The following is a 14104-nucleotide window of genomic DNA, read 5'->3' as shown; positions in this document are numbered from 1 at the left end:
GGCTTGTAAAAGTCGTTCACTTAAGGTTACTGATGGGGAGGCTCTGCAGTAGTGTTACTGTCTTACTTGCCACTGAGAAAATGCGTGGTGTATCTCATCTGTCTGAAAAGGGCGATGTCCTGATTCTTTACAGTTCCTTTGTAATAAATATGCATTCGTTCCTCTGTGAGGAACTGCTGTTCAGAGACTTTGATTTGTCTTTCCACACCAGCTACAGGTGATCTGGCAGGTACTTGTCTTTCTGATGACACTCTCTCAGGCTTGACTCAGTACAATGAATCCAAACAATAGATTTAAGCAGGCCTATTGCTTGGCTTATTTCACAGTCTGGTCGGGTCTGGCAGGAGTGTTATCGAGGTGATGAGACCTGTGCTACAACCCTTTCTGTTTTCTCCAGCTGTGGTTGATAGACTGAATCAAGAGCTTTTATCTGTTTGCTTCTCCTTTCCCCTACCCACCCAAAACCGGTTGAAGGGCACAGGGTACCTGGTGTCACATTTTGGTAGTACAGACTTACCAATACTGTCCTGGTTTTACTAAATCACTGTTCTTTTGCCATGTGAGACACTAGCAGAGGTTGATGCAAAGAACAGTTTGTAGTGACTAGATGTGGGGTTATTTTCAAGGGCCTGTCTTTCCCTGTCTGCTTCAGCATAGCTAATGCAGGCAGCAATTATGTAGTGCTGCAGGAATGAGTGACTTTTTCTATGATAAGTTTTTATGTTGAGGGATAAAGTTAAAATTACCCTATCAGCTTTTTACAGTGCTTTTGAAATTATAGCTCTTATGCTTATAACAATTAGTCTGTTAAATGAGCTATTAATGAGGGGGTATATAACAAAAGATATACGGTTTTTGGTTTAAAAAAAAAGCTTTCCTAGTTGTTTGAGATATTCACTGCTGTAAGCAACTTCACACCCAGAGTGTGTTAAATTAAAGTGCTAGTGTGTTCCAGAAGATTTAGGTGAACCACAGAAAGCACAAAAGTAAGGACTTATTTCTGGAAACAAGAACAAAAGCAACCACAGAAGCAGGAGGAACTCGGAGGCATGACAGGTTCAGACTGGTAACAGCTGAGTAACTTGCTTTCTCCTTTAAGTAAAGATTCTTTTCTAAAGCTGGGCTGAAGGACCTCATGAAATGAGAAATTGCTTTTAACAATCAGTATAGAATCAGCAGTGTAATGCAGGAATCCTGGGTGTCAGGTCTGCATGTTACCTGTGGCTTCACCAAACTGAAATAACCTAAAATAACTTCTAGTAGTACCAAAGGGACATAGCAGAGGGGATTTCTTGAGCACAAGCCAAATGTCACATGGTAGAAGTGGCCTGATGTGGGCAGGCTGGTGTGTGTAACAGAGCACAACCCTCTGTGTTGGTCTGGGTTAAGATGGGTGAAGGGAGAGGATGGCTGGGGTGGGTGAGGCCACAAGCCAGCAGGGAGAGGGAAATGAATGCAAACTTGGGGTCACCAAGTTTCTGTGGGCTAGTAAAAGGATCACTAACCAAACTTTTATGGGGATTTATGCATGTTTCTCTCTTTCTTGGTGCCCAACCCAGAATACTGTGCCTTGGTTTGTGAAAGCATCACAGCCCGTGTATCTTTTGTTATGCTGTCATCTTTGGCACTGAGAGCAACTGAAGTATTCTATACTGCTATGGAAACAGCTATAAATGGCTATGCAAGCATTTCTTTTGTTGGTGTTCTGTTCTATCCCTTTGCTGCTTTGGAAAAATCTAATTTGCTCCCATCAGATGCTAGTTCTGGTTTTATTTCCATTCTTTAGCTTCTGAGAGTTACCTGTAGAGAAACAGTCATTACCCTTTTGTGTGACTGAAGGTAACTGTGAATTTAATAAATAACACCTGGACACCTGAGGAGGAAGATGAGGGAAGAGATTCATCTCTCTCTTTTTTTATGGAAATAAGCACAGCTAGACCATGAACTCCATCCACATCAGGCAGTCAGTAGATTGCAGTATGATAGCTTCATCAGAGTAACTGGGATAAACTGGTATTTTTAACTGTGAAAGGCACTTAAGTTGGCATTCTGGAATTGCATTGCCTCTTGAAACCCCTCTGCTAGCTAACCATGTTCCTTTTCTGCACTTCCCTTTTTTCATTCAGCTTGATTTCTACTTTCTAATTGAATTCTGTTCCTGCTGGGTTTGTTGCTTCTGATGTGGTGCTTTCTGTGCTTTCTTTTCCACATTTCTAGTTGGGTTTCTGCACTATAAGAGCTTTAAAGTTCAGCTTGGAGGTCTTGATCTGACCATAGGAGATTAAAATAGTTGTGTTCAATAATTAACACTTACCAACTTTTCAGTTTTAATTATTATCTGTGACTGACCATGAGAATTTACAGAACAGTGTTCGTGTTTGATGTGGTTATGGATAAATGGCAATTTTAAGTAATATGGCAAAGGTACTGCTGACTGATGTTCCTCAGAACCCAGATTTTGGGTTCAGTCCTAGGGGGTCTTTTGATATATAATTATATTTTGTCAAAGGTACTGATACCTGGCCAGCATAGGGAGTTGGCCAGTTCCCACTCAGAGAAAAGAGCAAACCAAAATGAGGAACTTTGGGGTGTGTGGGTTTTCAGTTCTTTGCCTTTTTTTAAAAAAAAAAAAAAAAAAGGAAAAAACTGGTTTTAGTGCTTTCAAACCGATTTTATTTCTGGGTTATGTTTACAACTTTGTAATTGGCCAATTCTGCTTGTGCTCCAAGTGTAGCAGAGTTAGGACATGAATCAAAGGCTGCCTGCTGAGGAGACACGTCAGAACAAAAAGATCTGGAAGAACTGTGTGGCTTTGAGTAGTCATGGTGGTGTTTTATGGAGACTGCTCCTTTACTCATGCTCTGCACCAGCAGTGGAGGGATCTGCTTGACAGAGAGAGCTGAAGGGATGGCTCTGAAAGGGGCACTGCAAATACCAGGCTGGGTGATTCAGCTGAATGTGAATATGCATGCCTTGTTGCATACTCAAGGTAGTATAAGCAGAGCAGCATAAATTAAGGTGGCCTTCATAGGAAAAACCTGCAGAAGCCTTGAGAAATCTGTACCAGAAGAATTCATCCAGAGGTATAGAGGGGGTATGGTTCTCTTTCTAAACACGTAAAAAGGATGTAGGAAACTAAATGGAGCTTTGCCCAGCTTCTTCCAGGCTTTCAAACAAAGCACAGGCTCTCTGTGTTTATTGGCAGTTGCTGTTCATAGTCCAGAGTTGTGTCCAGACCTGCAGTGGATGTGGTGCACAGCATTGGGCTAGAACTGCTTTGTCCAAGACTTCATTTACCCTTGAATGCTTTACAGTTTTTGATTCTTTTAATGGAGGAATTAGCATTGAGAAGCCTACATTGGTCAAAGCTCCTCTGTGGCCTTTTTAGCATCACGAATTTTCACCACCCAAGCTGAAGGCTTGTCTCAGCATGGCAGAACTATGATTTTTCTCTCTCAAGTATGTTCTTAATGTGATGCTGTTGCTTGCTGTTGCCATGGTGCCAAGAGAGCTGTGTCAGATTAAAGATAATTTGGCTGTTTTGGTAAACTGCTCTGAGCAGTGTGACTAAGTAGTGATAATCTCATTAAGTCACATTAAAACAAGCCCATAGCATTGGAGGGGGGATTTCATGGTGACCATCAGCAGGATGGTGGTGTATAAAGTGTGGTTAGTACAGATATTAACTGTTGCCTCCTCTGAATGTAAATGTGGTTTAGGTTGAACTTTTGGAAGTCTATATGTAGACAGTGTTGCTTAATTAATATGGTACTTAGCCAGAATCACAGATCACTTGATTACATAAATGCTTGGTTACAGATGTCGTCTCGTTCTTCTCCCATAGGATGCTCACTCACAAGGAGAGGTGGTGGCATGCCTGGAAAAAGGCCTGGTGAAGGAGGCAGAGGAGACTGATCCTCGAATTCAGGTTTCTGATCAGTGTAAGAAAGCAATTCTTCGTGTAGCTGAGCTCTCCTCAGATGATTTCCACCTGGACCGGCATCTCTACTTCGCTTGCCGAGACGACAGAGAGCGATTCTGTGAAAACGTGAGTGCTTTTCCTCCTGCCTTGTCTCTACAGTAATCCATTAAAAAACACAATCCTCTGCTGGAAGAAGGAATGAAATGGTAGACTGGAGCCTGAGTGGTAATGCATAATACTGCAAATAGACACCTGGTAGCTGTCATTCTGCAATAAATCCACTGTTAAATGCACTGACCCAACAAACAGGCGTTATTTCCAGCGTGTTAATGAACTGAATTGTCATAAATGGTTTAATGGGCATCAGAGCTGCTGTGACAGGGAGTGGGGAGGAGGCAGTGGAGGTGGGTGACCTCTCCTTTCTATGGCTGTGAGCTGTTTGTTGCACAAGGTAAGCTGGTCTGCCGATACTTGTAGCACTCCTTATCCTTGGAGCGATGAGCTGGAAAGCTGCATTGTTCAGTCTGAAGTACCTGTGTCAGCTGAGAGTCTTCACACTGAAAGGGTGATGAGCAAGACTAGGTTTTTTTTAAATGCAATAAAATGTTAAAAGATTTTCATTGCATAGAAGGTATTGCTGTCATTTGAAATATTAACTCTAGCATGTTAGTAGTTTAAAAAAAAGAAACCCTTAGGTGTAGTTCAGTCCTCTCATTAAGCATTGCAAATCCTAATATTAACTGTAAATGTTACTGTTCTGTTTCACAGACTCAGGCTGGGGAAGGCCGAGTCTACAAGTGCCTCTTTAATCACAAGTTCGAAGAATCAATGAGTGAAAAGGTAGGTATCCTACTGAGACAAATCCTCACTGAAGAAATCATCAGATCATTCCTCAGTCCAGACTGCATTATTCTTTTCCAGTGTTGAGGAAAATCCGTCATCTACGTGGTCGGATAATCGGCTGCTTTAACAAATTCTTTTACTTTGATACTTTTTGTGTGTCAAGTTTCAGCCTTTAAAGTTAAGGATTTAAATAAATCAAAGCTTTTGGTGGGTAATTTGGGAAGGCAGACACAGAGCTCAAGTGGTAGCACTGTGATTGAGTGTTTAAAGTAGCAGTTGCATCATGCTGGGGTAAGCCTTGGATAAATGCTGTCCTAATGTACAGATTAGAAACAAAATGTCTGAGTGCCTCAGCACAGGAAGCTGCATTTGTTTCACTGTTTTCAAGTAGCACATTCTCTGCAGAATGATGCATAGCTCATCATAGTTCCTGAAGTTTTCCTTATGATTTTCCTGAAGATGTGTTTTGCAACAACAGCAAAAAAGTGTTTTTCTGGACAGCCAGTCTGGAAAAAAGTTTATATTTGTGTAGGTGTTTGGGGAAGGCAGCAATGCCTTCAGTGATTTTTGGAAGCAGCATCATAGTGTTTTGGGTTGTATGGAATTATATAATCTGTCTGAAACAATATGAAGATGGATGTCTGTAAAGATCTTCCCAGAGAAGATCCACTGAAGGAGCCCGATTCAGAGTCCTAGAGGGATCAGACTAATTTCCTTTTCTTTAAATACATTAGCTATCTGACAGCTTGGTTGCAATTAACAGAGTCAGATCTGAAAGAGTGATCACTGAGGGCTCCATTTTGTAGTGTGTTACTGCAATGAACTGTTGCTTTTGCTTAACCTGTTTTCAGATATACAGGGACAGTGGTAGTTTCTGAGGAGTGTTTTCCATGATGGGCTGTCTAAGGTATGAATGTAAGGTGTAGAGGGGGTTAGACAAAACTGTGGCAGATGACTTGGTAGGGAGAGAGGGGTGGATGCTCTGAGGGCGCAGTCTGCAGAGCACTAAATGTAGTTCTCACTCTTGTAGCTGCCAAAGTTGGACCATCTGCAGAGTCTCTAGTTTTGTAGAAGCTGTTACCCAGGAAAGAGTCCCTGCTTGCCTGTGGTGTCAGCTGTGCATACACACCTAGCCAGCAATAGCTGCCTAGTGGGTGGCTTTGTGTAATCCAGAACTGGCTCCCTGGCTGTACCCAGCCTTTCCCTCCCTCAGGGGATGAGGTATCTGCGAGCCTGTGTCTCCCTGTGTCCAGAGCTGTAAGTTTGACCAGTCCCAAGATCCCAATCATGGCACAGGAGCATGAAAGAGGGAATGGGAATATCTCAGAGTAGGACTTTCCAGGTCCTAAAGTAGGTGTGGGAAGGAGGGGGAGAAAAGTCAAAAACCTGGTGTAAGGAAGTGGGGAGAGGGCTCTAGGGCTCCTCTGTTCCTTGTACCAAGATTGCTCCCTGTTCTCCCTACCCTACATATGCACTGTTTCCCTTCCTTTCAAATAGACTGAGAATGGACAAATTGGCTTGAGCTATTCTGAATTTCCTACCACCCTCAGATTTAATTTTCATATAATTTAAACCAAAAGCTGCCAAGTGTAGCGGTGTTTTTACAGGCCCTTTTTCGGATGAAATTTAGAGGGTTGGTCTTGCAGCTGCTGGGTTTGGGTTTGGCCACAGTGCATCCTCGTGAACCTCACCAGTTGTGGAAAATGGCTAGAAATTCCCACGGTTAGACTGTTTTATCTGCTGTCATCTGCTCAGTGCGTTGCAGAACAAATCCAAGGAACACACTATTTTGTAAATGTGACTGGAAAAAGTTATTTCTTGAGGGCATGGGGTGAACATGTACCACAGCTGGGATAAATGTCAGCAACTGATCCTAGTTACCGAGAGTGAGTCACGCTCTCAGCCACAGCTCTTCACAAAGAGCTGGATGAATGTGCAGTTTTGAGAAGTGCTCTGCAGAGAGCTGCTGCCTTTGAAACCCTTGATCTGTTGACCTCAGTGTGCATTGTTAACTGTGTGGTTTCTATGAGACAAATGAAATTTAACTGCAGTCCAGCTTAGGCACATGAATTTTAAAGCATGAGTTGTTTTTTTGAAATGCAACTTGAAAACTTAAAAGCAGCAGGTCCAGCTCTCTGCCAGCAGCACACAGGAGCTCATTCCATCGTCCCCATGTGTCCCCTGCAGTGTCGTGATGCGCTGACCACCCGCCAGAAGCTGATTGCCCAGGACTACAAAGTCAGTTACTCGCTGGCCAAGTCCTGTAAGAGCGACCTGAAGAAGTACCGGTGTAACGTGGAGAACCTTCCCCGCTCCCGGGAAGCCCGGCTCTCCTACCTGTTGATGTGCTTGGAGTCTGCAGTGCACAGAGGTAAGTGCAATTAAAGACATGCTGGGACCGTGATTTTAAAAGTTTCTTCACCTTCAACATGTACTGACAGTCCCCTTCTCCAGGTACCTTTTTCCAAACTTTGGTTCAGAGGCAAGTTTCCCCATCGTGGTGCTTTCACCACTGCTGTTTTGACAAGGAGAATGGCTGAGTAAACTGCTGTCTCCTGTTGTGTAGACAAGAAGTTTAAAATACAAAATACCAAATCCCACTTGGACTGCTGATGTGTAGTTGCAAATCCTTCTATTCACTGTGAATTCAAGCAGCTCTTTTCCTCCTTTGTGTAGTAAGCATTAAATATGCTACAAGGTTAAAACATAGAATAGAGAACTTGTTTATCCTCGCTCAGGGAAAGTCAGGGATACTCGGTCCTCTGCCTCCTGTAAATGATGTCTTTCCTTGCAGTTCAGGAGCTTGAGTAAATGCCTTAATTTCTCTAACTCTGTTTTTTTCCTAAATAAAAGAAGGCAAGTGTGAGAACGTTATTTTTGTTCATTTAAATTGGTGTAAGCTGGACGTGCCCTAACACCAGGTGCTGTCCCAAAGGCATTAGAGGGCTGAATGCAGCAGGACCATGCTAAAGGTTCTCTGTGAAGTTGCCATAACATCTGAAATGATGTGTTACATCCTCTAGATTTGCACTGGAGAACTGCTTGTTTTTCCCCTCGGCATGCAGCTGGGTGGCTTTGCAGCAGGGCTCCATGCTGCAGTGCCTCTGGCATGGGAGGGAAAGGCTCCATAAGCAATCCCTGCATTTGTGCGTTTTAATAACTCATTGCTTCTGATTGATGTGGAAATGATGTGTCCTGCTTGTAAAAAAGTTGTGGGATGTTTTTTCCTTCTCCCTGCAGGTAGAGCAGGTGCTTTCCTGAATTACATGCAGGAGACTGCTGTTCAGTTATTAACTTCCACTTTCACGGTGGAGCAGGTTCTGCAGTGTCTGACACAAAGCATAGCCCAGGAGGAACAGTAATTATTCCACACAGCTCCACGTGTCTGTGTTACAATGCCTGGGAGCCCCTGTTGGGGTGTCTCCTGTTCCATGGGGTGTTGTGCACATATGAATAGGTTGTGATGAGGACTTGGGGGAGGATGTAACAAAAAAGCTAACATGGTCCTTTGGATTAAAAAATAAACCCCAAACTGTCTACATGGAGACTGCAGGAAAGCTTATACCAGATCTAAGTATTTACTACAGCTAGATTTCTGTGCAGCTGCAGTGGTTTATTAAACACTCCATGCATGCTCTTGTTCTAGTCTGGTTTTTGGCTTCCTGAGCATTTATGTGCTATTGCTCTAGAAAACCTTCTCCTCAGAGAAAACATTTAACCTGCTGTCCTGACAAATTCCTCCCCCAGTTATATATCAAACTGGTGAACTGCCAGAGGAGACTTACACAGTGGAAAAATGAGCCCTTGAGCATATGGGGTAAAGCTGACTTGTGCTACAGAACTGCAGACCCACTGGGTGCTCTCGGATGTTCTTCAGAAGCAACTCCTATAATGTGAAATCCAAAATAAAATTAAAAGAATCTCTCAGGAATCCTTTTTTTTTTTTTGAAAGCATGTTGAATCCTTGGACTGGCTGTATTTTACAGGTTCATTTAAACGACAGGAGCTACCACAGCACTGGTTTAATGCCAGCACGTCCTCTCCAGCACTCTCATGTCAGTGTGGTGTCGTTCAGAGCACGGACATTGTCCCTGCTCTTCCAGCACAATGGCAGCTCAGGTCAAGAAGGGCTCTGCTAAGCACTGAGACTAAATCACATCTTGTTCTCTTGGCTCAGGTCGACAAGTGAGCAGCGAGTGCCAGGGTGAGATGTTGGATTACCGGCGCATGCTGATGGAGGACTTCTCGCTGAGCCCGGAAATCATCCTGAGCTGCCGAGGGGAGATCGAGCACCACTGCTCGGGCCTGCACCGCAAGGGCCGCACCCTGCACTGCCTCATGAAGGTGGTGCGGGGGGAGAAGGGCAACGTCGGCCTCAACTGTCAGCAGGCAGTAAGATGCTCTTCTGTCACTTCACCTGTGCTTTGCCCTGTTGGTAGAAGCACTGATTTGTCTGTTAACATTTTGCCTCGTGATGGAGGTTCTGCTGGAGTCAGCCTGGCTCTGCCGGGTGCCAGTGACTGCTGGAGGCAGTTGTGTAAGTGGTCATGGTGTGAAGTGTAACCTGGTATCTGGCGCACATTAGTTATGGTGGGGTTTTTCCCCCTCAGAAAAATACATTTTGGATTGTCCTGCTCTGGATTTTGTGTTGGATCTCCCGTAGTTCTTTTCCAACAGCTTTCAAGTCATGAAATTCTCTCCTGGGTGCAAGATGTAGGGAAACTTGCTTTTTGTAATTTTAAAATATTCCCTCTCCGCTTTTCCCCCTATGCCATGTCCTTGGAAATGCACAAAACCTTCTCGAAGCACCTTCCCACTCAGTTTTATTTTTATTTCATTCAACTTAAACGATGGAAATGGAACTTCAGGGACAGAGAGGTACAACAGACTGCTGCATGTTAGTGGAATTGCAGCCACTGAAGGAAACGCAATTTTTCTCCAAAATACCTTTGTAAATTGGGATAATTCTTTTGCCTTTTCATTTTGGCCCGGCTACATCCTGTTTGTGGGTTTTTTACATTGAAAACAATAATTTAATTTTTGTTCAGACTCATTAGTGCTTTTTAATATATTACGTTTTTGTACTTAATACTCGTCCATGAACCCAGAAAAGTGGCATCAATGACAAAACTGGTGAGGGATATTAGTGCTGATGTAGGAATTTGGGGGGATGTACGATCGTGACTTCTGCAATATATGGAACCAACAGCTTAAAGCCTGAGCCCCTTATGGTGCCAGCTTGTGTATATTATCACAGGTAAATTACTATCTGTTCAGTTTTGGTAAGGCATAGGGTGTTTTGTGCTGAAGCTCATTTCTGCACAAATACCAGGTGTGTTGGAGCAGCAGCTGCGCAGTTTGAGTCGTTTCTGCGGGGAGCTGGAGTGTGTGACTTGTGCTTTGCAGCCCTTGTGTGAAAAACTTCATGTTTGTTTCTGTTTAAATGTGAAATTGAACCTGCTGCCTCAGAACCTGATTATTTGCAAACTGTCATAAGATCAGTTCATCTTGGGAATGACTTCCAGGTCATGAAGGGTGGGTTCAGAGCAAGTCATAAGTCAACACAGGAGACCCCCAAAAATGATAAGCGATTTTGAACTTTTAAAGAAAAATATCTGTAGAAATCTGTAGCAAGTTTAGGGTTTTTACAGTTCTCTTATACTTGAGCTACTGCTTTATTTTTGTACAGTAAGTTGATGCAATAGTACGGCTTGTCCATGACTCCCCTTCAAGTTAAATGTGTTCTGTTCTCTGCAAAACACAGCAGGAGCAAATTAAGTGTTGATTTTATAAAATACAATTAGCTTGTCCTTATTCTTCTGGACAAGAGGAAATAGATTATTGCAAAACTGTGATAAACATTCCAATGATCTGAGTTCCTGAAGGCTGGCATGGTACTATTATATAGCTGCTGACAACTTTTGAGGTACTAAATAATTTATTGTTATTTTTTGTATTTGAATGGTAAGGATTGTCTCAGCTGCCAGTGGCTTTGTTCTGTTTTGATTTATTGTGTTAGAATCAGCTTCCTGCTTTTACCTTCCAAATTAGCTTTTCATGGAAGAGACTGTTATTGTCTGAAACCCTTCAGATATTGTGTGACTTGTGCAATAGACTCCAACTCCTTGTCATGTGAGGTTGGCACATATGACAGGCCCTGAAGAAGGCAAGTTAGACATCCATCCTCTCAGAGTCCCTTTTGGGTACCTAGAGAGCACCTTTGACATGAGTTTTTGACTCTATAGGGAAGACATCTGAAGATGGACCCAAAGCACTGCAGCCAGCTCTACTCCATGCTTTTTAGCAGCATCATTAGGTAATGCTAATACAGCACCTTGATTTCTTGGCTAACTCAAAGCAATAGGTCTTGTCCTGAAGTTCTTCCTTCTAGAAGCTCTATGACCAGACACACCTGCCTAGACAGTTTGCCAGAGGAAGCTGAAAGAGGAAACATTTAATTTGGATCTGCTTTTGCTCTTGTGTCTGTGAAGGTTTACTCTGATTCAGACTTATGAAAGGAAGATGTTTGCCTATCTGCCAAAAACAACATATAAGAGTCCTAAAACAACAAAACACAACCAAAGAACCTCTGTGATTTTATTTTCCTACAGGAGCATCTGCTCTTACCCTTTCCTGCAGGTAGAATGTGACTGATTATTTGTATTTAAAGCTGTCAATGAAATGCATTCCCAGATATTCTCAAGCCCCAATATTTTGATCTGGGAAGTTCCATTTCTTGTGAGACAGCTCAACCAGAGTGATCTTGCATACAAGAGTTTGTGCTCATGCTTAACTGTGCTGTTGGGCAAGAAGCACATCTAGACCCAAATGTCTGAGCTGTGTGGGGCTTTTGTCTCGGTTTTGTTCAATGAACTTTTCAAAATGCCCATTGTGTCCTGTGAATGGTAGAAGAACAATGGCTTTCTGTGCAACATAAGTGGTTCAGCCTAAGTCAGAAAAAGAACTGAGTGTGGGTTCAGCCCCATCTTGCCAAACTGTGATCTTAAGGAATCCTCCACATGGGGAGGGTGGGTCTGCAATTCTGTAAGTCATCAGACAGCAGACAGAAGTGTCACTTAATTGTGAGCATCAGCTCTACAGCTGTACTGGCAATGTCTAGCACCTGTGGTGTTGGTGTTGCTTAGTGGAAGGAATATTTTATACTAGAGCTGTTGACAAGTCGTTTTTCAAATGTGTAGCTTCTATGGTGCCCTGGTCTCATCTTTGGTTTTTTTTCTGTTCAGTCCCTTGAGTGTGTAAAACTATAATCTCTGCTTAAAGGGCATTTTTTTGTTTGTTTCCAGTTTCTAATACAGCTGATAGTTCATTGTTAATTGAGCTCCATATCTGAACATAAAAGTTCAGAAAACTGTCAAGTTTATCCAGCTCCTTTTTTTCAACTGCAAGGGTTTGTTCTGGGAGGAAGGAAAATCCTATACAACCTTCACTTTTATCACTGTGCCAAATTATTCCTTCTTCCCTGCTGTCATGGCAGCTGGCTTGGTGCTGCACATCTTGCATGTGGTTGAGAACTGAGACAGTGAATTCTGCAGTAGTGCCCAAAACGGTCTGGAAGGACAAGGAGGTGCTTTGCTGCTTCCAAACTCTTGTACCCAGTGGATTTTGGCCTCTTCCACTTGATAGCAACAGAAAAACCAATAAAACTGAGATCTGAGGAAGAATCCTGCCTACATAATGCTCTGGCCAGTTTATTTAATCTGTGTATGTAATAAAGTGTTGGGTTTGTGGTTCTATTCACTCAATTTTCCTTGAGGCACCAATTCCACTAATCGTACTTGAACCTTTTTGATACATAAACATCTGACACAAAGTGATGCCAGCACTTTATATGCAGAATATTGCCCATCCATGCAGGCTGTGTGTGTGTGCACCAGCAGAACCACAATATTCTTCTCCTCCTTGCAGTGACTCTTACAAAGTTTGTAAAGAACACATCACTTCTCACTTCTGCTGATCCCTGTTATGAACTGGATCTTGTATTGGCTTTTGTTGGACCACTGTCAGAGGCATATAAAATTATTATTGTTGTTGTTGTTGTTATTATTACTATTATTATTTTACTGAAAATATCCCAAGAATTTTTGATAGGCAGCACTCTTCTGATCTGCCTGCATCCCTTAGAAGCTGAAGCTGGGCATGATCAAGAGTGAGTTGCAGGAAATCCTGCTTTCCTCCCAGGCAATCTGTGGTCTGTCCTGATGATTATAAGTTTCCTATTGGATAAATAGTGCTAGCTTGTATTTTCTCCAATTCTCTGATGCCTTTTTCTTCCCTGTGTTTTGTGATGTTGTGGCTTTGCCCCTTAGAGTTTCCTGGATAGTATTTAGGTGCAGACTTTAAAAGGTGGAGAATAAAATTGTGACTGTGCTTTTGATTTAGTTGGGCTGAGGGCCAGTGACAAAAATCATTAAGTGAATGTCAGGATGTTAAGAGCATAGACCATTTGATGTCGATGTGCAGGTGCCTTCTAAGCAAGCTCTCTGCCTCTTTTTCTCCTTTCCTCTCCAAATTTGTCAGCTAAAAATGTTTACCTGTCAAATGATGATACCAGTCTGCTATCAGTCAGTCTTTGGGAATTCACAGCTTGATGGAAAATGAAGTGGGACATGGGGATCCCAGGCTGAGTTATAGTTTAGAAGCTACCCTTGTGCCCAAAACTACTGATTGAGATTTACCCAAATTCCCTTCCCCTGGCCCAGCAAACACCTCCCAAATTTATGTTCAGATGCCATTGGCTGTTTCTGGGTCTGATTTTGAAACTTAGTGCTAAACATGCTAGGTGATGTTTCCTTATTAATAAGAGAAAACTCTTTTTCTGGAGCTTTTGTCAGAATAACATTTTCATAAGAAGAAAAGACTTGATGGAGCTGTTCATACAGTGTTTACCTATGACAACTTGAAAGTATTTTGAAGTCATAAAGGGAGTTATGGGATATATATATATAAAAATGAATAAAAAATGCATACTACAGACCTTGGCTTCCAAAGGCTTGAGCAGACATTCCTGAGGAAATGGTCCTGGGACAGCAAAACAGGACATTTTATATTGTATTTCAATAAAACCTTTGTGTCCTCTCCAGGCAATTAAAAAACTGTTTTAACTTTTGTTTGTAGTTAGGTAACTGGTCTTTAAGCATTGATTTGGGTTTCAGTTGGAAATAGTCTTCATGAAAATATGACAAATCTGCATGCTTGGTATCATCAGCCTTATGGAATGAGGTTGCCACCAAAGATTAGGCTAGATCAAAAATACAGTATGCAAATTTTACCAGTTCAGTTCTGTAAATTAGTACATAAGTGGTCCAGCTTTAGAGTTGA

General features: G+C 42.4%; 1 protein-coding gene across 1 annotated transcript in view; it reads left to right on the top strand.

The window, feature by feature from the left end:
* Nucleotides 1-14104, top strand: part of GLG1 (golgi glycoprotein 1) — a 79853-nt gene that overhangs the window by 43908 nt on the left and 21841 nt on the right. The window contains exons 5-8 of the mRNA XM_051771327.1: nt 3845-4048; nt 4691-4762; nt 6953-7136; nt 8943-9157. Of these exons, the coding sequence (XP_051627287.1) occupies nt 3845-4048; nt 4691-4762; nt 6953-7136; nt 8943-9157 (675 nt within the window). The remainder of the gene's footprint in view (nt 1-3844; nt 4049-4690; nt 4763-6952; nt 7137-8942; nt 9158-14104) is intronic.

The sequence above is a fragment of the Manacus candei genome, unplaced genomic scaffold (assembly GCF_025592945.1).
Source record: "Manacus candei isolate 608988 ecotype Guabito, Panama unplaced genomic scaffold, ASM2559294v1 h1tg000131l, whole genome shotgun sequence".
Taxonomy (NCBI): Eukaryota; Metazoa; Chordata; class Aves; order Passeriformes; family Pipridae; genus Manacus; species Manacus candei.
This window is presented reverse-complemented; position numbering and strand designations above follow the sequence as displayed.